The sequence below is a fragment of the Bos indicus x Bos taurus genome, chromosome 3, assembly GCF_003369695.1.
Source record: "Bos indicus x Bos taurus breed Angus x Brahman F1 hybrid chromosome 3, Bos_hybrid_MaternalHap_v2.0, whole genome shotgun sequence".
Lineage (NCBI taxonomy): Eukaryota > Metazoa > Chordata > Mammalia > Artiodactyla > Bovidae > Bos > Bos indicus x Bos taurus.
In genome coordinates, this window is record NC_040078.1 from 59,831,695 (window position 1) to 59,858,120 (window position 26,426).

The 26,426-nt window shown below is 39.8% G+C and overlaps 1 protein-coding gene across 1 annotated transcript in view; it reads left to right on the top strand.

Annotated features, from left to right (window-relative positions):
• The first annotated feature begins 7 nt into the window (after window positions 1-7).
• Window positions 8-26,426, top strand: part of LOC113889694 (uricase) — a 35,883-nt gene continuing 9,464 nt past the window's right edge. Inside the window, exons 1-4 of the mRNA XM_027536712.1 lie at window positions 8-220; window positions 13,069-13,287; window positions 15,158-15,274; window positions 15,380-15,458. Coding sequence (XP_027392513.1) covers window positions 23-220; window positions 13,069-13,287; window positions 15,158-15,274; window positions 15,380-15,458 — 613 coding nt within the window. The 5' untranslated portion in view covers window positions 8-22. The remainder of the gene's footprint in view (window positions 221-13,068; window positions 13,288-15,157; window positions 15,275-15,379; window positions 15,459-26,426) is intronic.

Consider the following 26,426-nt stretch of genomic DNA (forward strand, 5'->3'; position numbering starts at 1 on the left):
CTCCTAGTTTCAGCCACTCAGCATGGTGCTTTACTTCAAAGAGGCTTTGCTGTCCAATAGGTTACAATGCAATCAGATAAACATATTGACAACTCTTGCTTTAGATCAAATGAAAAATGTTGCAAGCATTGGTTTTGCCCAAATTATTCTTTCTCTTGAAACTGAATCTGAAGTTGAAAACGAAGGGAAAATGGCTCATTACCATAATGACTATCAAAAGGTGAGCCCATTCTCTTTTTAGAGGAGGGAAGAGGTAGATGGGCATATGAAAAAAATTCTTTAAGTGCCTGCTGATTTTTAATCAATTATTAAAGATGCTGTCATAATAAATAGAAGTTTACTTTATACCTGAAAATAATTATGGCTCTGATCTGTCTCTTTGATTATAGATCCAGATCAGAGTTATTTAAGGATTCAGACTAAACTGGACCCTTGCAAACTGGATCACTTTTGTGGTTGAACTGGAGTTATTCAGGATTCTCAGGAGTTCATAGGAAAGAGAGGGGTGGTTCTCCTATAACAGAATTTTGTGTGAAATGTTCTGGACCACCCGCCCATATTTTCCTGAGGTGCCTGCAAGAAGAACAGAACTGTGGGCCTTGATCCAAACCTGATAAATAAAAATCCTTCCAGTTGGGTCAGGAATCTACCTTAATTACCATGTTTTTGGTGATCTGCTGTACTTTAAACTTTGAGAATCGCTGGCCTGAGATCAAGGCTGTGCTGTATCTGGTTACCAAATTGGTAAACTGAGAAGCCTTTTTCTGACTATTCCTCCATGGGTATCATATTATTTAATGTATGTTTTTACTGCACTCAGATTAAAATGATCTCAGCAAACCCAAGCTTTTCATCAATTTTTAAAAAATTTAATAGCATGAAGTTTACTTTTCTAAGTTAAAGTGAAATAAATTTAATTTTACTCATATTTATCTTGTGATACCTTTTCGTATTATGATAATAGATGAATACACTAGGCTTAAGATTCATTAATTCATAGAAATATAAAGAACTTGTTTTCAGTTACATAAGCTAAAGAACTTTCGTTGAATAAGATATAAAATAATTCATTTTTTCTCCTCATTACACACTTAGCCCATTCATGCATACTTAGTCACTCAGTCGTGTCTGATTCTTTGCAATCTGATGAACTGTATGTAGCCCTCCAGGCTCCTCTGTCCTTGGCATTTTTCAAGCAAGAATCCTGGAGTGGGTTGCCATTTCCTCCTCCAGGGGATCTTCCTGACCCAGGAATCAAACCTGCATCTCTTGCATTATCCTGCATTAGCAGGCGGATTCTTTACCAACTGTTCCACCTGGGCATCCCACACACTTAGCACAGTGCATGGCAAATAGTAAGTGATCTGTAAATGATAGCTAAGAATAGCTATCATTAAAAATAAATAGTTATCATTAAAAATAAATTTAAAAAAATTTATTTTTACTTCAACCTGAGCCTTTCCTGTGACTGGGCTTTAGGATACCTGTATTAGGATGGTTTTGCTAAAGCTAATTTTATTTCAAGGTCTAGAAAAACAGGTAGGTTCTTTTCTTGGAGATGTCATTTTTAATAGGCTTTCTTATCTCTTGTTTCTGACCTGATCATGCTGGTTGTCCGTCAACAGCCTTCATTATGCAATCACTAAGTGTCAAACAGTGCACCCCAGACACTGAGGGGATCCGGGGATTTCAACATTACCCTAAAGCCTAAATTCCAGTGTGTCCTGGGTTTTTACTAAAAACAGCAAAGTAATGTCATGGAAGGAAGCACAATGAATTTAATGGATAGACAAAACAAACTGGGCAGAATGTTTTTCACATTACCCACTTTTGAAACCCAAGAAATACAATATTATGAAAATACCACGTCTCCGTCATAATGATTAAATCTTTATCAAAGGAATAGTAGAAAATCCCTTCATTGTAACTTGGCCAAGTATAGTGAACAAAGATAAGTTCTTCACTTGGCATTGGGCTTCTTATTTTACGGTTGAAAGTTTGCATTAATTCATCCAGTAATTCTAGAAAATCTGTCTTTCTTTAATTGAAGTGTAGTTGATTTACAATGGTAATTATTGCCATACAGTAAAATGATTGTTGTATATACATATTCCTTTTAAAATACTCTTTTCCATTATAATTTATCATAGGATATTAAATATAATTCTCTGTGCTATACAGTAGAGTCTAGTTGTTTATCTGTTCTATGTATAAAAGCTTACATTTGCTAACCCCACCTCCTATTCCATTCCTCCGCTAACCTCCTCCCCACGTCTGTTCTCCATGTCTTTGATTCTGTTTCATAGACAGGTTCGTTTGTGTCATATTTTAGATTCCACATATAAGTGATATCATACGATATTTGCCTTTCTCTTTCTAACTTACTTAGTAAGATAATCTCTAGTTGCAAAAAGCTCAGTCTTAATCTCTCCAAATTTTGCCTCTTTCACATTATCTCTGTCATATCTTTCTAGTACATTTTTATACTATTCTTTTTCTAAAAAAGAATTTTTTTTCATCGAAGTATAGTTGATTTACAATGTTTTGTTAGTTTCAGTTGTACAACAAAGTGACTAAGATACAAAATATTGAGTATAGAGTTCTCTGTGCTATACAGTAGGTCCTTGTTAGTTATCTATTTTATATATAGTAGAGTGTATATGTTACTCATAAATTCCTAATTTATCCCTTCCTCCAACCTTTCCCCTTTAGTAACAATAAGGGGATAAACAAATAACAATAAACTCTTATGTTTGTGAGTCTGTTTCTGTTTTGTAAATACATTTTATGTTTCTTTCATATGTTCGATCTCCTGTGTATCTGCTTCAATCTTTGATTCTTTATTTGGGTCAGTCTCCCAGATCAATCTCTTTGGCAAGATTAAATCATTACTTAATCTATCTCTTACAAATAACTAATTCTTTCTGTTTCAGTCTGTTTCTTAATCCACTTATTAGTGCATTTCTAGAAGCTCTGTTGGATTCTTTTTCAAATTTTCTTGGTCTTTTTTTATGGTTTTTTAATTTCTTTTTCAAGACAAGCTATCTTAATTTTCTCTTTTATTTCTGTAAAAATATTAAATACATGATTTTACATTTTGTGTCTGATAATTCCAATATCTGAACTCTTTGCAGCTCAGACTTTGCTACCTGTTATTTCTGTGACTCTCTCTCAAGATACCTTGTTACTATGTATGCTTTTGATTTTTCATTATGAGTTCATGTTCCTTAAAGCTTTATATGTGAGAATGTGAGGATGAGATACAGTTGGGTTTGTCCATGAAGCCAGCATGGTCTATGTTGGCTTCAGCACAGTGCATTCATCTTGCAAAGACTCCTGGGTATTAGACTGCTGGCTTTGTTTCTTTAGCCTCAATAACTCTTTGAGGCATGGCTTTGCTGGTGGCTCAGACGGTAAAGAATCTGCCCACAATGTGGGAGAGGTGGGTTCGATCCCTGGGTGGATAAGATCCCCTGGAGAAGGGCATGGCAGCCCACTCCAGTACACTTGACTGGAGAATTCTGCGGACAAAGGAGTGTGACAGGCTACAGTCCATAGGGTCGCAAAGAGTCAGACACAACTGTGCTACTTTCACCTATATACTACAACATTTTAAGTCCAACTTTAATTTTGTTCAAACTGTTAAAAAAACTATTAATATACAGAGTAAAATCTAGAATGTGACAAACTGAAAGAAAAAGTTGATATGCTTGTTGCATTGTTATTTTGATGAAATGGGCTGAGACAAGCAAAATGGCCCAGGTATTTGTAACATAAAGAATTGTTGATGAAGATGTGATTTAAAAAAAAGATAAGGAGAATAATCAGAAGAGGACCAGACAATCTGCCTGTCAGCTATGTGACTTCGGGAAACTTGCTTAACATCACTGATGTGGCTTATTTTAAAATAAATGTTCTTCCCACCAAATCACAGGGTTTTTGTGAGGAATAGATTAGATAGTGTAGGTCTTTAATGGATGGAAAATTTTTAAATATATAGAAGTGCAAGTTTCTACAATAGCATGTCCACTTCCCTCCCTCTGTTGGGATCAGAGGACTTCCTTTCTCTCCCTAATGAGTGTAGGGACTTTGATGTAGTGAGATAGAACATATCATTTTAGGGCAAATGGGCTGGGTTTTCCTCCTGCCTCTGTCACCCAATAACTGTGTGACCTTGACAAGTACTTAACCTTAAAGTCTTCCTTTGTGAAACTTGATTAAGGATATATGCTTCACAGTGTTCTGGTAAAGGGTTAGAGGAAATCATACATGCAAATTTCCCAACATGTATCAAACCCTCACTAAATGGTTGCTACTCTTATTTTTACTTGTAAGTCTTACACATTAGGAAACAGAAATCTTTCAGTGTATGCATTTCAGTAGAATTTCCTTCCAACTGCATGTTTGGAAGTCTCCATCAATTCTTTTTATTTTATTTTTTTACAAAGTTTAAAAAATATATATTTATTTATTTATACGACTGTGTTGAGTCATAGCTGTGGCAAGAGGGATTTTTAGTTGCAGCATGTAGGATCTAGTTCCCTGACAAGGGAATGAACCTGGGCCCCCTGCACTGGGAGAGCAGAGTCTTAACCACTGGACCACCAGGGAAGTCCCTCCATCAATTCTTTGTTGTGAGATTTCTTGCCCCTAATTCTAGAGGCTCCAGAGGTCTGTTCCAGCTAAGGCTGTTGCTACCTTGGAGAGGCTGGCAAGAAGAAAATTAGCATTTCCCTTTGCATTTAGTAATGAGTCTCTCTTCCTTTGTAACAGGCAGAAGTATGAAAATAACCGAGCACTTATAAATGGAGTCTTCATTAGGTGACAGGTCGCCTTTTCTACAATAATTATGCTTATGAATTTTTACATTGTTCTTGAAACCTCTGCTCGACAAATCCCTTAGTGTTAGTCAAAACACTTTGAACATAACTGAAGGCATATCCCCCCTTGATAGTAAAAATGAGCCACTATACAACCTAAAGCAACATGACATTTTCTATGAGATATCAATATTTTTCCATCTGACATTTAGTATATCCTAAGCAGCCAAAAAAAAAAAAAGTTGCCTCTAGGGTTATTATTTATCATTATTGTTTTTATCATTATATATTATTAAGATCCACCAAAATGATATTAAGATGGTTCATATGAATGCTCTTTTTTTTCTCATATTAGTTCAGCATTTTTCTTGGAAGTCTTCTTGTTCACAAATGCCCAAGAAAATACCCAGGCAAAGGAAGAACCTAGGCAGAGAATTGGAAGGACTTCTCTAACACATTCCAAAGACAAGGAGGGAGGCATGTTTCCTGGCCGAGTTCTTCCATCTATCACTGCACGCTGCAACTGAATTGGTATTTATACATGAGTGATGAGTCCAAAATAGCTCGCACTTCTGTATTTCCCTCTATTATGGTGGGTAGAGATATGCTTACAAGAGCTCCTCTAATACTTGAGAGAAAATTCTAGTCATTCTAAAATTTAAATTTATAAAAATTTCCCTTGTCTTTCCTAATATTTTCGACCTCAGATCCATCCACGGGACCTTATAGACCTTAACAGACCCCAGGCTAGCAAATCCTAGACCCGTAGTGACAATCTACATCACTTTCAGTGTGACCTGGGAAAAACAGAACACTCAGTATCTCACTGCAGAAGTGAAAATGTACGAGTCATTTAAAATCTCTGAGAGTTCTCTCCAACATTACTTAGAGGCAATCAATGATTCTCTATTCCTTTATATTTCAAGACTTGTCTAAGAAAAGGGAACTTTTCTCATGCAGTGCCAAGTATAGATTTACTCCTACTGATACTTTGTCGAGAGTTCTGCTCTAGGAAATTAAGTTTTTTATAACTGTGTTCCCCCAAGCCACATAAGCCTGAGGAAGGACAATCAAAGTATGAAGGCAGAAGCAGGCTGGATCATAGCAGCAGTCTTTGAGTTTAGCCACCCTAGTTCTGGACTGACGTGCAGCCTGAGTAGTTCTCTCTAATGGTAACTGGAAGAACCCTTTGATGCAAAATACGACATACAATCATTGTTCATTAATGGTAATCATAGCTAATGTTTGTTGAACATTTATTATTTGCCAGGTACTTTTCCAAGTGTTTTATGTTGGTTTTTTTTTGGTCATATAATCCTCACAGCAATCCTGATAGATTGGTTCTAGTATTATTGATTTTACAAATGAAGAAATTTACTTCCATTCAGAGAGTTAATAGGTGGCAGAACAGGAACTCACACTTGGCCCATCGGATTCCATCCTCTCAGCTCCCCACCCACCCTGCAGATGAGAGCAGCCTTGGTGTTTTCCTATCTGGTTATCTTGGATGTGGATCTCTGCCCCACACTGTGCAGTGTACACAATAGGATTCTGGCACCTACTTCTGGTTCTCAGACTACAGAACTGGGGAGGCTTCACTGAGAACAGCCTCAGTCTGGCCTGGGCCGTTATCTGTTCTGTCAGGTCCTGCTGAGGGACTCTTGAGTGTCCCACACTGTTCCTGTTCCTTCTTGCTCTAGCCTCAGATGGTTATGTCCTCTTTATTCTGACTCATTTGCTCAGTAAACATAATTACTCAGCCTTTGCTGGAGCGCCAAGGCCTAGGCAGGGGCTTTCTAAGGTTGCTGACCTCTCCTGCATGTGTCACCCACGAACCCCGGGTGGCTGTGTGGTGCTGGAGCGCTCTGTCTTGTCAGCATTGTGAACGCTTTGTGCTGTGTCACTGACTCTGTCTACCCTCAACTCTGCCCTTCCTGACCTTATTCTCCGGCCAGCTGTTCCTGTGATCTCTGTGCTATGGTGATCAGAGAGCAGAAGTTGCCTTCCCCTCTTTTCTAGGAAGAGGAACTTCCTGATGGGGGTTCTGAGCTGAAGCAGCTCTTCCTGTATTGAAATCTTAGGGGCATTTTCATGAACGAGTGAGTCCGTGTCACTACACAAGAGGTGCAGGTGATGGGGCAGCAGTCAGTCATTCCTGATACATTTATTAGGCACCTATTTATGTTCCCAAAACTCTGCTGAGCATGGGGGTTGCTATGGCGACCAAGATGGAAATTGTTTTTGCTTTCAAGGCTTACTGTTTTTGAACAAATCACACACATGAAGAGGCAGTTATAGTTCTACTTGATAAAGTCTTTGATAAGGCAATAACAGAGCATTTTTAGATCACACAGAACGGGCACCTACTTCAGACTTAAAGGGCTGGGGTAGATTACCTGGTGGAAGTGACATCTGAGATTTAAAGAAGCTGAGTCAGAAGTTAGTCAGGTGAAGAGATTGGTAGTCAGATACAAAGGAAGAGAAGAATGTTCAAGAAATAAGTAATAGTAAATTCAAAGGCCTATGGCAGAGCAAAAAGCAAGCAGAGCCAGGGTGACCACAATTAGCTCAGGATAGCCAAAGTGCAGTTTGAAGTAGAATGTGGTAGAATATAAAGCTGGATTGGTGAGCAGGAGTGGGGATATGAAGGGTAGCTTCCATTCCATCTTTCTTGGTATCTCATGGTAACTACTTGCTTTCTGGGCAAAGGCTAATAGAGTTTTGCCAAGAGAATGCACTGGTCATAGCAAACACCCTCTTCTGACAACACAAGAGAAGACTCTACACATAGACATCACCAGATGGTCAACACCGAAATCAGATTGATTATATTCTTTGCAGGCAAGGATGGAGAAGCTCTATACAGTCAGCAAAAACAAGACTGGGAGCTGACTGTGGCTCAGATCATGAACTCCTTATTGTCAAATTCAGACTTAAATTGAAGAAAGTAGGGAAAACCACTGGACCATTCAGGTATGACCTAAATCAAATCCTTTATGATTATACAGTGGAAATGAGAAATAGATTTAAGGGACTAGATCTGATAGACAGAGTGCCTGATGAACTATGGACGGAGGTTCGTGACATTGTACAGGAGACAGGGATCAAGACCACCCCCAAGAAAAAGAAATGCAAAAAAGCAAAATGGCTGTCTGAGGAGGCCTTACAAATAGCTGTGAAAAGAAGAGAAGTGAAAAGCAAAGGAGAAAAGGAAAGATATTGCCATCTGAATGCAGAGTTCTAAAGAATAGCAAGGAGAGATTAAAAAAAGCCTTTCTCAGCGATCAGTGCAAAGAAATACAGAAAAACAACAGAATGTGAAAGAGTAGAGATCTTTTCAAGAAAATTAGAGATACCAAGGGAACATTTCATGCAAAGATGGGCTCAATAATCTCGGGCTCAATTATCTTCACGACCCAAAAAATCACCATGGTGTGATCACTCATCTAGAGCCAGACATGCTGGAATGTGAAGTCAAGTGGGCCTTAGACAGCATCACTATGAACAAAACTAGTGGAGGTGATGGAATTCCAGTTGAGCTATTTCAAATCCTGAGAGATGATGATGTGAAAGTGCTGCACTCAATATGCCAGCATATTTGGAAAACTCAGCAGTGGCCACAGGACTGGAAAAGGTCAGTTTTCATTTCAATCCCAGAGAAAGGCAATGCCAAAGAATGCTCCAACTTCTGCACAATTGCCTCATCTCACACACTAGTAAGTCGGACATGACTGAAGTGACTTAGCAGCAGCAGCAGCAGCAGCAGCACATGCTAGTAAAGTAAAGCTCAAAATTCTCCAAGCCAGGCTTCAGCAATACATGAACTGTGAACTTCCAGATGTTCAAGCTGATTTTAAAAAGGGCAGAGGAACCAGAGATCAAATTGCCAACATCTGCTGGATCATCAAAGAAGCAAGAGAGTTCCAGAAAAAACATCTATTTCTGCTTTGTTGACTATGCCAAAGCCTTTGACTGTGTGGATCACAATAAACTGTGGAAAATTCTGAAAGAGATGGGAATACCAGACCATCTGACCTGCCTCTTGAGAAACCTATATGCAGGTCAGGAAGCAACTGTTAGAACTGGACATGGAACAACAGACTGGTTCCAAATAGGATAAGGAGTACATCAAGGCTGTATATTGTCACCCTGCTTGTTTAACTTATATGCAGAGTACATCATGAGAAACGCTGGGCTGGAAGAAGCACAAGCTGGAATCAAGATTGCCGGGAGAAATATCAATCACCTCAGATATGCAGATGACACCACCCTTATGGCAGAAAGTGAAGAGGAACTAAAAAGCCTCTTGATGAAAGAGAAAGAGGAGAGTGAAAAAGTTGGTTTAAAGCTCAACATTCAGAAGACTAAGATCATGGCATCTGGTCCCATCACTTCATGGCAAATAGATGGGGAAACAGTGGAAACTGTGTCAGACTTTATTTTTCTGGGCTCCAAAATCACTGCAGATGGTGACTGCAGCCATGAAATTAAAAGACGCTTCCTCCTTGGAAGGAAAGTTATGACCAACCTAGATAGCATATTCAAAAGCAGAGACATTACTTTGCCAACAAAGGTCCGTCTAGTCAAGGCTATGGTTTTCCCAGTGGTCGTGTATGGATGTGAGAGTTGGACTGTGAAGAAAGCTGAGCGCCAAAGAATTGATGATTTTAAACTGTGGTGTTGGAGAACTCTTCCGAGTCCCTTGGACAGCAAGGAGATCCAACCAGTCCATCCTAAAGGAGATCAGTCCTGGGTGTACATTGGAAGGACTGATGCTGCAGCTGAAACTCCAAAACTTTGGCCAGCTGATGTGAAGAGTTGACTCATTGGAAAAGACCCTAATGCTGGGAGGGATTGGGGGTAGGAGGAGAAGGGGACGACAGAGGATGAGATGGCTGGGTGGCATCACCGACTCGATGGACATTGGTTTGGGTAGACTCCGGGAGTTGGTGATGGACAGGGACGCCTGGCATACTGCGATTCATGGGGTTGCAAAGAGTTGGACATGACTGAGCGACTGAACTGAACTGAACTTGCTTTCAATGGACTAACCAGCATGGGTACTTAGTGGCAGGGAATGGGACTGAGGAGTAATATTTATGGAGTCTTGCTGTGTGCCGAGGTTGCTGGAAGGTCTCAGAGACCTCTGGTCCTGGACCCCAGGCCATATCACCCAGGGACCCCAAGCCAGCCAAGCGCCTCCCTCTTCTGGGTAGAATTCATAGTGGTTCTAGAAAACACCAGTCTTCCTTCTGCTGCTACCAGCAGGGCTTCCCACTCCAGAAACTAGTGCCCTTGCTCAGGGTTCCTTCTGCTGTCTCTGCTGCTGCTGCTGCATCCACAGCCAGACCTGACATGGCCTCTCTTGCTACGGGGGACCTCACTGCATCAGTGGGTACCAGGGATGGAGCCCAGCCCTTCACATTCACCAGCATTTGTTGAGATAGTTATCTCCATTTTTACAAACAAGGGGGAAACTTGGGCTTACAGACATCAAATTATTTGTCAAAGCCACAAAGCTATAAATGGCAGGGCAGAATTTGGACCTGGTCTGATTTCAAAGCCACTTAAAGCTCAACATTCAGAAAACGAAGATCATGGCATCCGGTCCCATCACTTCGTGGCAAATAGATGGGGGAAACAGTGGAAACAGTGTCAGACTTTATTTTTGGGGGCTCCAAAAATCACTGCAGATGGTGACTGCAGCCATGAAATTAAAAGACGCTTCCTCCTTGGAAGGAAAGTTATGACCAACCTCAATAGCATATTCAAAAGCAGAGACATTACTTTGCCAACAAAGGTTCGTCTAGTCAAGGCTATGGTTTTTTCTGTGGTCATGTATGGATGTGAGAGTTGGACTGTGAAGAAGGCTGAGCGCCGAAGAATTGATGCCTTTGAACTGTGGTGTTGGAGAAGACTCTTGAGAGTCCCTTGGACTGCAAGGAGATCCAACCAGTCCATTCTGAAGGAGATCAGCCCTGGGATTTCTTTGGAGTGAATGATGCTGAAGCTGAAACTCCAGTACTTTGGCCACCTCATGTGAAGAGTTGACTCATTGGAAAAGACTCTGATACTGGGAGGGATTGGAGGCAGGAGGAGAAGGGGACAACAGAGGATGAGATGGCTGAATGGCATCACTGACTCGATGGATGTGAGTCTGGGTGAACTCCGGGAGTTGGTGATGGACAGGGAGGCCTGGCGTGCTGGGATTCATGGGGTCGCAAAGAGTCAGACATGACTGAGCGACTGAACTGAACTGAACTGAACAATCACACAACTGTGCCTCTTTCCCAGTCAGCATTAGAGTTTTTATAGAAAGTGAAGTCGTTCAGTCGTGTCCGACTGTTTGAGACCCCATAGACTGTAGCCTACCAGGCTCCTCCTCCCATGGGATTTTCCAGGCAAGAGTACTGGAGTGGGTTGCCATTTCCTTCTCCAGAGAGAGTTCTTATTAGGATCCTTTAAGTCTTGTCTTCAGATTTTCTTATTGATGTTTTTCTTGAAGATGAGTCCCCCAAAGATTGGGTCAGAGGCTTCTGAGGAGACTCTCTCAGAGTGTCCCTTCCGCATGTCACTCCTACAGGGGAAGCACTGAATGCAAACACCTCTGACCCTCAGGATATGTGCAGTAACAATAGCAGCAAGCCCTACTAGACTGTATCCCCTAGATTTAAGACAGCCTCCCCTACCTCAATTTGATAAAGGATATGACAATAATTTCTAATTTTAGTATTTTAAAATTCCTCCTAGGGGGTGTGGTGATTTTTTTAAATGTAGGTAGGTATTCAGGCAGTTCCTGACCTGTCTGAGCATATCACATATTTGTGATTAGCAGGTGAGGTTTCTTCTTTGTGACCTCCCCAGATTCTCACTGCATGTTGTTTTTGATTTACTTTTATTTTTGTCACCTTTTCTTATTACCATTTCTATGACAATATTCATGCTAAATAAAATAAGTTTTCCTGTTCCTCTGCTCCCTCCTGCCTCTTTTCTCAAATACCAAGAAAGCCTAGGCACAAGTCTTAAAGGGCCTAGCAGTGGAGACAGGCGTAAACGCCAGTGAGGGCTCCAGCTTCAGACAGGGATACTAAGGAATCAATCACTGGCTTTTATTAAGTGTCTCTTCTCTAAAAGCATAGCTCTCCCTACAGCCAGATGGCCCTGGCTCTGTGCTGCTGAAGGTCATCAAGACCCTGTCACTAATTGCTCTTCTTCCTGGTAGCAAGTAGAAGAAGCAATTTTCCAGTTGTTTTTTTTGATCATAGGGCTGTTTCTCTAGAATACTACTCTCTGTAAAAAGAAGGGTATGATTATTTCCAGATAACATTGTCAAAACACTTTTATAGAGGAAGGCAGTTTATACAGGGGTTAGAAGTACACAATTTGGAGTCAACAGCCCTGAGGGTGAATTCTTGGCTCTATCCTTTACTAAATAGGGCAAGTCACTTAAATTCTTTGAACCTCAGTTTTTCTCTCTGGAAAATGGAAATAATATTACTTCATGGAGCTGATACAAGGATTAAGTTGCTGCTGCTGCTGCTGCTGCTAAGTCGCTTCAGTCGTGTCCGACTCTGTGTGACCCCATAGATGGCAGCCCACCAGGCTCCCCCGTCCCTGGGATTCTCCAGGCAAGAATACTGGAGTGGGTTGCCATTTCCTCCTCCAATGCCTGAAAGTGAAAAGTGAAAGTGAAGTCGCTCAGTCATGTCCAACTCTTAGCAACCCCATGGACTGCAGCCCACCAGGCTCCTCCGTCCGTGGGATCCTCCAGGCAAGAGCACTGGAGTCGGGTGCCATTGCCTTCTCCAAGGATTAAGTTAGTAGAGATTAATTAAGACAGAGTAAATAGTTAGACTTATAAGGTACTGTTTTTATTATCATTGGTTAGTATTATCAAGAAAGTCATCTACCTGTCTCTCTTAAGGCTAACCTGATATATTTTAGTCTATTTCTTGCAATTCTCTTTTCTCCATACAAGTTCTCATTCTTCAAAGGTAAGGCATGATCTTGGTTTCATGAATAATTTGACTCTCACCATTTGCAATTATATGATAAAATTAAGGCTAAAAGAAATTGCATTCAAGAGAGAGGGGACATATTTTTACCTATAGCTGATTCATGTTGATGTATGGCAGAGACCAACACAATATTGTAAAGAAATTATCCCCCAATTAAAAATAAAAGAAATTGCGGTTGACTTCTGGTTTTCATCTAGCCTTCTTCAATAAGATGACTATTTTCATTGCAGAATGATGAAGTGGAGTTTGTCCGAACTGGTTATGGTAAGGATATGGTAAAAGTTCTTCATATTCAGCGGGATGGAAAATACCACAGCATTAAGGAAGTGGCAACTTCAGTGCAACTTACTCTAAACTCCAGAAGAGAGTACCTGCATGGAGACAATTCAGACATCATCCCGACAGACACCATCAAGAACACAGTTCAAGTCCTGGCCAAGTTCAAAGGCGTATGTGTTATTCTTCTTCTTAGATGCTGCCTATCTGGATGGCGAATTCACTGCACTATACTGTGAGGATAGTACTTGCTTATTTCAAGTTCCCTGTACGTTTTAATTTTATTTGTACATTTAAGCCATTGGAAAAAAGATCCTTTTCTATTCTAAAATTCTTTTTTTTAAATTTTATTTTATTTTTAAACTTTACAAATTGTATTAGTTTTGCCAAATATCAAAATGAATCTGCCACAGGTATATATGTGTTCCCCAATTTCCCTTTTTAAAAAAACTTACCACTTTATTTGCTTTTCTTTTTCTGTTCCCTCTTTGTTCTGTTTCCTTGGTTTTCAACTCAGTACAACATCTTTTAGAAGGCAGAGAATCCTATTTGACAAATTTACATGTTATCACTTATTTAGGATCATTGGCAAATCAAGGCTCTGAGACAATTTCAGATTAGAATTTTACCCATTGTTGCCATGCATTTATTTGAGTCCTATTGTTTTGTTTCTTTCTTTAAGAATGGTGTGTATTCATAGAAGAAAGTACCATTTCTCTTCTTGGTATTACTAAAGAAGAAAATTCAGTATAAGATACAGTTTGAAATCTATTTGTCCAACTTTTAATGCCTTCCTAATTTTCTCAACTCTATGACCACTTAGTGTCCATATTTGATGGTAACTGTACTTTTAAAAAGGGTCTTGGAACTAAGAGAATCTGATTTTTTTTTTTAGCACTTTACCTCAGATTTCTCTAAAAAGTGTGAGTGAAATTGTGCTGGGTGACCACCAGATTTCTGGGCAATTCAGGATGATTTTTTATTTACCAAGAAGTTTAAAAAGACAAGAAATGTAGACTAGAAAATTTCTTTTTCCATGATTTTGCATGAAATCCACACCTATAATGCATGAAATGAACAAACTAATTGAAAGATTATTTCTGCAAGGCCTGTCTCCACCGTGAACCTTTCTCTTGCTAATCATAACGGCCCAGCAAGCATAGACAGTGTTCTGGAAAAAGGCATTGCTTTCTTTAAAAATAAATTGAAAATAAGCTTCTAGTACTGTGTTTAAGAAGATGGTTGGGTACCAAAAATTCTTATATTTCCTGTACTATGTGAGAGATACAGAAAAGTGAAGGAATGGACCTGGATGTTTAAAAAAAATTCATTCATTGTTTGTAGCGACCATAATTTCTTATCCAAACCAAGATACTTTTGAGAGTTCAATAGAATGCTTATAAACCTCAGATACGAAACAAAACTATCCTGGAAACCTGTATAGTCTACCTTAATTATACTCAAAACCATAAATAATCTGTAGACTGAGCTAGTACCATAAAATAGAGATTAATATGAAGAATTGGGTGGAAGTAGGGAGCTGCTTTATGGGGGTGGAGAGTTGGAGATGGTCTGTAGAAGGCATGTTTGCAAGGAAAGAAAGCTGAAGTGACCCTTCCTTAACATTTTTCCTGGGGAAACTGGGAGGTCTGTTTGCCAGCCTCATAAAGAGAGCAGAGTGTTTGGAGTATCCTGCAATACTTTTGCTGGCATGGGTGATGACTGAGCTCATCTCGAGGAGAATCTAAATATTCAGTTCCTTTTTGCTCATCCACTGATGGACAGACACATCCTCTCCAGCACACAGTTTTCTTTTAAAAACAGGGTGGTCTCACCTGGTGATGGTGATCCATTAACTACACTTAGGGGCCCATGTGAAAAATTGGGATAAAAAGATAAAATCATTTCTAAGATTCTTTCTAAGTCTTCATTTCTCTGATTCTAAAAAACACTTGATCAGGAAAGAGAGTCCCATGGATATTTAAAAATGACTTTCAATTGGGGCAACTATTGCTGCTCATTCACATTTGTTTCTCTTTATAGATCAAAAGCATAGAAACTTTTGCTATGAATATCTGTGAGCATTTCCTTTCTTCTTTTAACCACGTCATTCGAGTTCAAGTCTACGTGGAAGAAGTCCCTTGGAAGCGTTTTGAAAAGGTTGCCTCACTTATTTGTGTTCTCAGTTTAATTAAAGACATTGGCTTTATGACATATGCTGAAATTTTACTGGAAACAATCTTTTTTTTTTTTTCTAATTTTCAGAATGGAGTTAAGCACGTCCATGCATTTATTCATACTCCCACTGGAACGCATTTCTGTGAGGTTGAACAGTTGAGGAGTGGTGAGAAAATGTCTTTCATGTTTGATTCTGTAATAGCAATTTTAGTTTTTTTTTTTTTCTTCTAAACAACTCTGTTTATCAGCACCAAGGAGAACTGTAGAGAATTTTGAACTCTTTTAAATCTGAGATGGGAATGAAAGTTGTGACCTTGGATTACATTAAAGAACTATCTGCTTTTTATCTTAAAAGTATAAAGATGAAATAATACTCTTTGCAACAAATCTGGGGGTTGAGTGGGGTCAATCATTTTTATTGCATGATCTTGAGGTGAGAGGAAAAAAAGACTCAGGCTGACAAAACTCTCAAATCTCTGAAATTTCTGATCAGTGCTTTTTGTACTATACCAAACTATGATTATAATAACTTTATAGGAAATACCTAGAAAATAACAATCATGTTTCCTTATTTTGTCCTAATAATAAAACCATTGATATTATTATAATTATAATAAAATAAGCTTCATTTAAAATAGCAGTGACAATTATATAGTTCTTTCTGTTTAATAAGAAATCTAAACATTAACTGTGGAACATAATTATAATTTAGACCTTCTTGGTACTGATGACTAAACTTAGCAAAGTATATCTTCCATTGATTTGTTGAGGTTGTCAGAATAGAGCTCAATAATTGGTTAAGAGTTGGACTAGATGAACTTTAAGAACCGTGAAGCCACCATGGTAGAAATGTCCCTATCCTAATGAAAAATAAACTTTAGTGATCATTATAAACTGAAAGTGAGGACTCTGAATTTTTTCTTTTTTCATCTCTCTTTTCTTTTGTCTCCTCTCCTTCTCTTTCCCACGTGTTTCTTTCATTTCATTTCTTTTACTTTATCTTTCTTTCATTTCTAGCTCTCTTCACTAAGAATTTAAGGTGGTATCTGGTAAACATCATAAATATCTTTTAAAAGATTAGTAAAATACAAGTGCTTCTTATTCTGAGTTCTACTGGGTGCTGCCTTCCCTTAGAACGTCCTAGTCATTTAACATTTTAATCATTTAATGTTTTCCCTATCTGTATTAAATTCTAGGCACAGCCAGAGCCTTCTCAGTGTTTGATTAACAGTTATGAAATTATTATTATATAAAGAAGACTGAATAACTAGTTGATAAGTTGAGAAGATAGTGAGTTTTTAAATCCTCCAAATGTGAAGAGGTTGGTTTGGACCTTAATCTACTGTACTAGCAAGACTGGTGTAACTAGGGAATTCCTGGTGGTCAAGTGGTTAGGACACCACACTTTCACCATTGAGGGCCTTGGTTGGATCTCTGGTTCAGGAGCTAAGATCCTACAAGCTGAGCAGCATGGCCAAAAACAAAAGAAAACAAAACAAAACCCTGGTGCAATGAGGAAGTTTTTGCATGGTAGCTAAGTCTACAGTTCTTGCAGACTAAGATATTTTGCTTCCTTTATTGCTTTCCTATTTTAATTTTTTAAATGTAAACCATTTTTTACATTATAGTTTAACTTACAGTGTTGTGTTAGTTTCAGATGTACAGCAAAATGATTCAGTTATACACACACATATACATTTATGTGTATATATATATTCTTTTTCAGCTTCTTTTCCATTAGAGATCATTTAAATGCAAGATATTGAATACAGTTCCTTGTGCTATATATTAGGTCCTTGTTTATCTATTTTATATGTAGTAATGTGTATATATTAATCCCAAATTCCCAGTTTATCTTCTTCTCATAGCTGCTATCCCTTTTGGTAACCATAAGGTCAGGTTCTGTGTCTGTGAGTCTATTTCTGCTTTGTAAATAAATTCATTTGTATCTTTTTTTTTAGATTCCACTTGTAAGTGATATCATATATTTCTTTGTCTGATTTACTTCACTCAATATGATAATCTCTAGATTCATCCATGTTGCTGCAAATGGCATTATTTCATTCTTTATTATGACTGAGTAATAAATATTCTTTATCCATTCATCTGCCTATGGGTATTTAGGTTGCTTCTATGTCTTGTTGCTATTTTTGTTGTTGTTGTTGTTTGGTCGCTACGTCGTGTCCAACTCATTTGTGACCCCATGGACTACAGCCCACTAGGCTCCTCTGTCCACGGGATTCGCAGGTCTCCTTTTTCCTTCTCAGGGGATCTTCCTGACCCAGAGAGTGAATCTGAATCTTCTGCACTGGCAGGATTTTTTTTTAACCACTGAGCCACCAGGGAAACCGTTCCATGTCTTGACTATTGTAAACAGTGCTGCTATAAATGTTGGAATGCCTGTATCTTTTCAAATTAGAATTTCCTTTGGATATATGCCCAGGAGTGGGATAGCAGGATCATATGATTAATTCCTTTCTCTCCACAGTCTCTCTGGCATTTATTATCAGTAGACTTTTTAAATAATGGCCATTCTGATCTGAGAGTGATACTTCATTGTAGTTTTGTATTTTTCTAAAATTAGCAATGTGTGTATATGTGCATGAACAGTCATGTCCAAGTCTGTGCAACCCCATGAATTGTAGCCTGCCAGGCTCCTCTGTCTATGGAATTCTCCAGGCAAAAAAACTGGAATGGGTTGCCATTCCCTTCTCCAGGGGATCTTCACAACCCAGGGATTGAAACCGGGTCTCCTGCTTTGCAGGCAGATTCTTTACTGTCTGAGCCACCAGGGAAGCCCCAAATTAGCAATATTGTGCATTTTTCATGTGCCTATTGGCCGTCTGTATGTCTTTTTCTGAGAAATTTCTCTTTAGGTCTTCTGACCATTTTCTGATTGCATTGTTTGCTTTTTTATATTAAGCTGTATGAGTTATTTATATATTTTGGAAATTAATCCCTTGACATCTCCCAGTCCATAGGTTGTCTATTCACTTTGTTTATGGGTTTATTTGCTGTGCAAAAGTTTTTAAGTTTAATTTGGCCCTATTTATTTATTTTTCTATTTGTATTACTCTAGGAGATGTACTCTTGCCTGGAAAATCCCATGGATGGAGGAGCCTGGTGGGCTCCTGGGGTGTCCATGGGGTCGCTGAGGGTTGGACACGACTGAGCGACTTCACTTTGACTTTTCATTTTCATGCATTGGAGAAGGAAATGGTAACCCACTCCAGTGTTCTTGCCTGGAGAATCCCAGGGATGGGGGAGCCTGGTGGGCTGCCGTCTCGGGTTGCACAGAGTTGGACACAACTGAAGTGACTTAGCAGCAGCAGCAGGGGATGAATATAAAAAAATTTTCCTGCAGTTTATTTCAGTGTTCTGCCAATGTTTTCCTCTAGGAGTTTTATAGTATCTGGTCTTACATTTAGGTCTTTAATCCATTTTGAGATTATTTTTTTGTATATGATATTAGAGAATGTTCTATCTTCAATCATTTACATATAGCTGTCCTGTTTTCCCAGCACCACTTATTGAAGAGACTATCTTTTCTCCATTGTAAATTCTTATCTTTTCTCACAGCCTTTATTTTAAAGTCTATTTTGTCTGATATAAGTATGGCTACTCCAGCTTTCTCTTTTAAAAGTTGTATTTATTTATTGGCTGTGCTGGGTCTTCATCACTATACACAGGATTTCTCTAGTTGTGGTGAGTGGGGGCCACTCTTGTAGTGTGTGAGTTCATTTAGTGTGTGCAGTGAGTGAGTTCTCATTGTGATAGTTTCTCTTGTTTAAGAGCACGGGCTCTGGGTACACGTGCTTCAGTAGTTGTGGCACACTGGCTCTGGAGCACTGGCTTGGCAGTTGTGCATGGGCTTAGTTTTCCCACTAAGGCATGTGGCATCTTTCCAGACCAGGGATTGAACCCATATCCCCTGTGCTGTCAGGAGGATTCTTAACCACTGGACCACCAAGGAATTCCCTCTAGCTTTCTTTTGATTTCCATTTTCATGAAATACCTTTTACTAATCCCCTCGCTTTCAGTCTGTGTATATCTCTAGATCTGAAGTGAGTCTTTTGTAGGCAGCACATATGGAAGCTGTTTCTTTACCCATTCAGCCAGTCTATATCCTTTGGTTGGATCATTTAGTCCATTTATGTTTAAGCAATTATTGGTATATATGTTCCCATTGGTTTCCCAGGTGGCTCAGTGGTAAAGAATTTATCTGCCAAGCAGGACATGTGGGTTTGATCTCTGGGTCAGGAAGATCTCCTGGGGAAGGAAATGACAACCCACTCCAGTATTCTTGCCTGGAATATCCCATAGACAGCGGAGCCTGGTGGGCTACCGTCCATGGGGTCACAAAGAGTCAGACACGACTGAGCGACTAAACAATAGCAGCAGTAGCTTGTTCCTATTGTCATTTTATCAATTGTTTTGGGTTTGTTTTGTAGGTGTTTTTCCCCTTTACTTCTTTTGTTCTCTTCTTTTGTGATTTGATGACTATCTTTAGTATTAAGTTTGGATTTCTTTTTCTTTTTCTGTGTGAATATCTATTATAGATTTTTGTTTTGTGGTTACCATGAGGTTTTTGCATAGCAATCTATCTATCTATATAGATAGATAGATACTTTGCATTTGTATTCTCCTCCCCTCATGATTACTGTTTTTGATATTATTTTCTAATCTAAATATTTTGTGTATCCCTTAACTTCTTATTGTGGATATGAATTAATTCATTACTTTTGTCTTTTAATCTCCCTACTAGCATTTATTACTTTTGTATTTTTTTCTCCCTACTAGATTTCCTACTTTTATTCTATGAAAACTGAAGTGTTTTTGAACTTGAGCTCCACTACTTAATGGGCTTCCCTGGTGGTTCAGATGATAAATCTGCCTGCAATGCAGGAGACCTGGTTTCAGTCCCTGGGTTGCCAAGATCCCCTGGAGAAGGGAATTGGCAACCCACTCCAGTATTCTTGCTTGGGAAATCCCATGGACAAAGGAACCTAGCAGTCAGTCACAAAAGTCAGACACGACTTAGTGACTAAACCACCACCACTTAATAACTTCGTGACTGTTAGCACATTAAATACACTACTTCAGTGTTTTTTAATTTGTAAGATGAGGATAAATGTCTACCTTATCAATTATCCAGATAATTAAAGGAAATAAATGTTAATTGAAAGCATTTAGCATAGTCCCTAACATATAAGAAGCACTCCTTGAAAGAAAGCTGTTATTATTATTATTTTGAATGATTATAGAGATCCAGGGAAGGTCTTTTTGTATGTATGTGTACATTTGGGTAATTCTGACCAAGATTATGGTGAACTGGCTAGAGAAATAGGCCACAGGGAAACATTTGGAGACTTGCTGCAGAGATGAAGTAATGATGTAGGCTGACCTCGGGCAGTAGAGGCAGAGACGGAGGGACTGCAGAAGCTGGGGAGGGACATTATGTGAGGCATTTTTGAAGTGTGCTTAATAGGTCTGTGTAATTGCATAGGGATGCAAGGGTAGAGAAAAGGAGGGGTTAAAGTTACCCTAAAGTCAGGAGCCCGGGAGTGTTGACTAAGAATAATACATATAATGAGGAAGTTTCCAGAGGAAGCTCGTGCGTTTGGAAATAAGGAAAAGATGTGGAGACTGATAGTTGGTGAAGCCATGGGAAGAAGGACTAATCCAGAAAAACATATAAAGTGAGAAGAGGAAAGATGAACAGGCCATGGGAAATTCCCCAGTTCAAGAGTTAAAAGCTTAAAGACTGAGACAGAAGAATGGTCAGAGAGACAGGAGGAAACTTGGAGACAACGGTATTATGGAAGCAAAAGGAAAAGGACATTTCAAGAAATGAGGAATAGTTATTGGGGTAGCAGAATGCATAACAAGTAAGCTTATATGCAGGGGCTTCCTACACAAAGTTTACTGCTATGTGTAAAAGTCAAGTTCACTGTGTATGTGAGTGTGTTGGGAGGATGCTCTGCTCCAGGAATTTATTCAGGAACCCAGGTTGATGCAACCAGACATTTTAATCCTTTCCTTTCTGGGTCACCTTGAGAGTGGATCCCATACCAGACAAGTGGAAGCAAAGAGCTTGGAGAAGGAAACGGAGGGACAAAACCACTCAAGCATAGCACCAAGCCTGAAAGTCGCACAGAGCACATCACACGAAGAGAACCCAATTACACAACCACACCTGAAGGCTGGGGAATGTAGTCTAGCCAAGGACCCAGGAAGGAGAGAAGCTGCCCATGATCTCTGCTGCAGGAAGGTTAAAAAATTTGGCTTGAAAGGAGGCTGAAGAGATTGTGCAGTTTGGCACTTAGACATTGGTGACCTCCCTCTGCAAGAATATTTAGCAGAGCCCTGGAGGTGGAAGTGGAGTGGCCAAATATAGGGCTCAGCTGATCAAAGAAAGAAGACAGGTTTCACACCTTGTTCTTTCCAGGAATTACCAGGAGCTATCATCAGCTTGCATGCTAGTCACCTGGCTGCTGCAGGGTGGGAAAACTTATCAGCAGAATCAGGCCCAATGCTTTTTCTTTCTGGAGAAAACTTCAGGGTGTTGCGATCACTGTGGCGATGTTCCCAGAGCTCCAGCTTGACTGTCTAGAGCCCAGTAAACCCTGCGCCCCCGCCCATAGCATGTGGGGCTGGCAGGGATCTGAAGGGAGGAGGCATCTGCTGCCTGAGTGTGTGTAGTATGTGTGTGCACAAGTCCCTGAATGTGCGTATCTTCCTGCATTGTCTATTTGAAGATGATATTTGTACTCTGTCCCTCTTTGGATTTTTGGTAGCAAAGTTTAATTCTTAATTTGCTTATTTTCCAAGAGCTAAACCCACAGATATCATGAGGTGATTCAGTGTACAATCATTGTCATAAGACATGCCCTTACATAGGCTTAACTGAAGAAAATAATTATTATCTGACACACACACACATTCCAGTTCACATGCTAAAGGCCACTCCAGGAATTTATTTATTTACTGTTTTTTGTTATTTAGTTGCTAAGTCATATCTGAATCTTTTGTGACCCTATAGACTATAGCCTGCCAGGCTTCTCTGTCCGTGGGATTTTCCAGGCAAGAATACTGGAATGGGTTGCCATTTCCTTCTCCAGGGATCTTCCCAACCCAGGGATCAAACTCACATTTTCTGCAATACAGAATGACAGGCACTGTCAATGACAGGCAGATTCTTTGTCACTGCACCAGCAGGGAAACCCAAAGGCTATTGTTGCTGCTGCTGCTGCTAAGTCGCTTCAGTCGTGTCCAACTCTGTGCGACCCCATGGACTGCAGCCCACCAGGCTCCCCCATCCCTGGGATTCTCCAGGCAAGAACACTGGAGTGGGTTGCCATTTCCTTCTCCAATACATGAAAGTTACAACCCTCTAAATAAGACTTTCAGTGGGGGGCTGGCTAGAGTCGTGAGAATTCTGCCCTCTCGAACACATATACTTAATCACACATTCAACCTACAACTTTCCCCAGCAGGATATGTAACTGGGTTTATCCTAGTGGAGTGGATTCATTTTTATTGATTGAACAAACATTTAGAGAAAGCACACTGAATCTGAGGAACCCATTTTAGGCTCTGAGAATTGCTGTAAAACTCCGACCACTCTATCGTTTCCTACCGTACCTTTTAAAGTTACATCATGAAGTGTACTTCTAGCTGTTTCAGAGTCTGCTAGTTCCATGGGGGACTCTGGAAGAGAGAGAAATTTTTTCACCAAAGGGATGAGGGTGGGTGCTATGTTTATGACTTCCTCAGCTCTGAGAGGAGAGCGAGGCTCTACATGTGTGGCGCAGGCTGTGGTGTAGGCTTCATATGGAGCCTCAATCTTCCGAACTCTTTCTCTAATGAGTCTCTGTGAACTGCAAGCTTAGACAAGCCTTGAAGTCACTAGGATGGTTAAGTCACTAATTTAAGCTAGTTGAAATAAGCAGAACACCCTGCCAACACACACACACACACACACACACGCTATTTGAATTGTAATACATAATTCTTTAAGCATTAAATTTCTCCCAATCTGACACTAATTATAAAAATGCAGCTAAAGCGTAACCAAATCAAGGAATGAAATATAAAGAAGATATTTCAAATAAGAGATACTATCTTCTAGTGGTGAAAAAAATCTATTGACATGGGGACTAGCGGGGGTAGGAAGGTGGTTTTAAGGAAGCGGGGAGATGAAACTGAAGTCCAGAAGAAGAGATTTAAGAGGTGTCAAGCAGGACAGATGGACGAGAAGAGAGGAAAATAGGAGACTCAAGACAGAGAGGGCCACTGCCAAGAAGTTTGCTTGTGTCATTCTGATGTCAAGACTAAGGCACTCATCAGTTATTTCAAATGAAAATTTCTTGGCAAGCACAGTATCTTTTACAAATCGTCTTGAGGATCACTTTGCTGTACGAAAACCCAGTTAATGTCCTTCCATGGGGTGACGTCATCTCTCCTCATCCAGAATTGCACACAGAGAGCTTTCACCTTCCTTCCATGAGCTAAATGGACTCTCAGAGGCAAATGATATTCAATTGATCTTCACTTGTTCTAGCACTTTACAGGTTTGAGGTTTTCTACTAGAATTATTTAATATAGTTTTAAAATAGCCCCCGTTTAGCTATTTGTGTCCTTTTTGGAGGTGTTAAACGTGGAAGCAATTATCCTTTTCATGACAGGATTTTTTTTTTTTTTTCTTGGCTCAGTAAAGCTTTGTGCTTTGTGACACCTGATGCGTAGGTAAGGAATCGGGCTTATTTTCTATTAATTTGCAGTGAGTTTCTTTCCTTTAGAGACCTGAAGGGGTAAGATGTATGCTTCTCTGACAGATAAACCACAATCTGTTAAGTGTGTAGGAGGACACTAAAAGCTGGAAAAGATTATGTTCTAGCAAAGGAAAATGTGGAAATCTTCCTTTTGTGTTACTCCATAAACATGGCAGAAAGGCAAAAAAGAGCTGATTAAGTGGTTTCATGGGAAGTAACCTAGAAAAGGACAGTCTTTGGGGTTGAATTATTTCTTGTCTTCTAAATTGGAATCTTTTTTAGAGTGTGTGAAGTATCATATTTTTAGTTGATGGGCCCATGAATTTGAAAGGCTCAGGTTCCTACTAGTGTTCAGTAAGCTGAGGCACTGCCAGCAGAAAAGATAAAATAAGCTCCCAGATTTCATCGAGGGTGTCTGATGTGTGCCAAGAGAATTTATTTTTCACATTCAAAGAGAATAAGTTTTTGTTGTTGTTGTTCAGAGAATGATGAGCATACCAGCGTAGACGGTTTGCGTTCTGCTTAAACCATGGCGGTAGTGAACTGTCTAGGAGACTGTAAGATGTTTTATACTGCATGAAGCTGAAGCCAGAATACATTAGACAATACAACTGCTTTCTCCATTTTCAGATTCTAGCGAGAAAGTAGATCATTTCAAAGTTTCCTAGCAAACTGACATCCCCAAAGATGAACAAATATCACCCCAGGGCCAGAGGTGGATAGGAAAGGCATGTCAGGAGTTTTCAGAACCCAGTGATCCTTTGTGAAACATGGGCAGTATTTGCAGGGGTTTGAAGTCAGTTAGGGCAAAATCATCTTAGTAACTTCTGTAGAGCATTTCCAACGGGGCAGCCATTTTACTGAGTCCTTTATGTGTACCATCTTAGAATTGATCACCTCTAGGAAATAGTTATGATTATCATCTTCTGCAAATGAGAAAATCAAGATAGAGAGAGGTTAAGTAATTCTGTCAGGGAAATACTGCTCATAAACAGGGGAGAAGAAGCATGAAGAGCACTGGAATTGAATTCAAAGGATCAGAGTCCCAAGACTGTGGACTCAGCTGTATGGAACACAGAATCTGGAAATCCTCTTACGATTGGGACAGCTGAGGGGTCCAAGTCTGGTTGGCTCACAGAGATACTGGTGATCAAGGCCATCTATATAGGAAAAGTGGAAATGGATAGAGTTTGCCTTTGGTTTCTCTTGCCTTCTCTTTATCCACCTTCCAGGGTTCCCACCACTTGTTCTAACCCCACTCCTGATTGGAAATTGAAGTCTCATTTCTAGAGGATTTTTTTCCTAGGAGGGATTACTATTAGAAGTAAATTATGATACCGGTTTATAAAATATTAAGGAGTCACTCCTTTAAGGGGTCTTGGTATTTCAATAGGAAATTTTTGAATGATAAAATATTTTCAAAACACATAGGGATCATTTCTAAAAGTGATGCTTCATTTCAAACCAATGGGGATGGTATTTTTCAACTGAAGCCCTCAAAGCACATTGTGGAATGGTGGTGGCAACTTTCTTGTCTCTTGCAAAGTCCTCTTTCATTACAGAAATGGAAAGAGAGAACTGAAAGAAGGAGGAAACATTTTGAGGATGGGAAGTGATACAAAAGGGGGGAAGAAAAGCACGAAATCTCATAATGGGGTGGTGAGTTCAAACTCCACCTCTGCTAGTGTCTAGCCATGTGACTAGGATGCATGTTGGCAGTCAGGACCTTCTCAGTCAGTGCTGATGCCCTCCCCTTCTACCCCTGCCGTACTGTCTGAGAGCTGAGAAGAGGGACCAGATCAGGAAGGGAAATGCTAGAGACTGATAGAAGAGGACTGTCTAGAAGAAAAAGACACTAAGTTATGAGGCTGAGTTGTTAAGGTGAATCAATGGCATTGCATTCATTCATTCATTCATTCATTGAATGGATATTTATTGATTGCTTCTGCAATTCTCTTGGGTCTGAGACTAGACTCACTTGGATTAGCTCTACACTGCATTTTGAAATGCTGATTTTGCAGAATTGTGTTTTTATACACTTCAGTTCAGTTCAGTCACTCAGTCATGTCCGACTCTTTATGACCCCACGAATCGCAGCACGCCAGGCCTCCTTGTCCATCACCAACTCCCGGAGTTCACTCAGACTCACGTCCATCGAGTCAGTGATGTCATCCAGCCATCTCATCCTCTGTCATCCCCTTCTCCTCCTGCCCCCAAATCCCTCCCAGAATCAGAGTCTTTTCCAATGAGTCAACTCTTCACATGAGGTGGCCAAAGTACTGGAGTTTCAGCTTTAGCATCATTCCTTCCAAAGAAATCCCAGGGCTGATCTCCTTTAGAATGGACTGGTTGGATCTCCT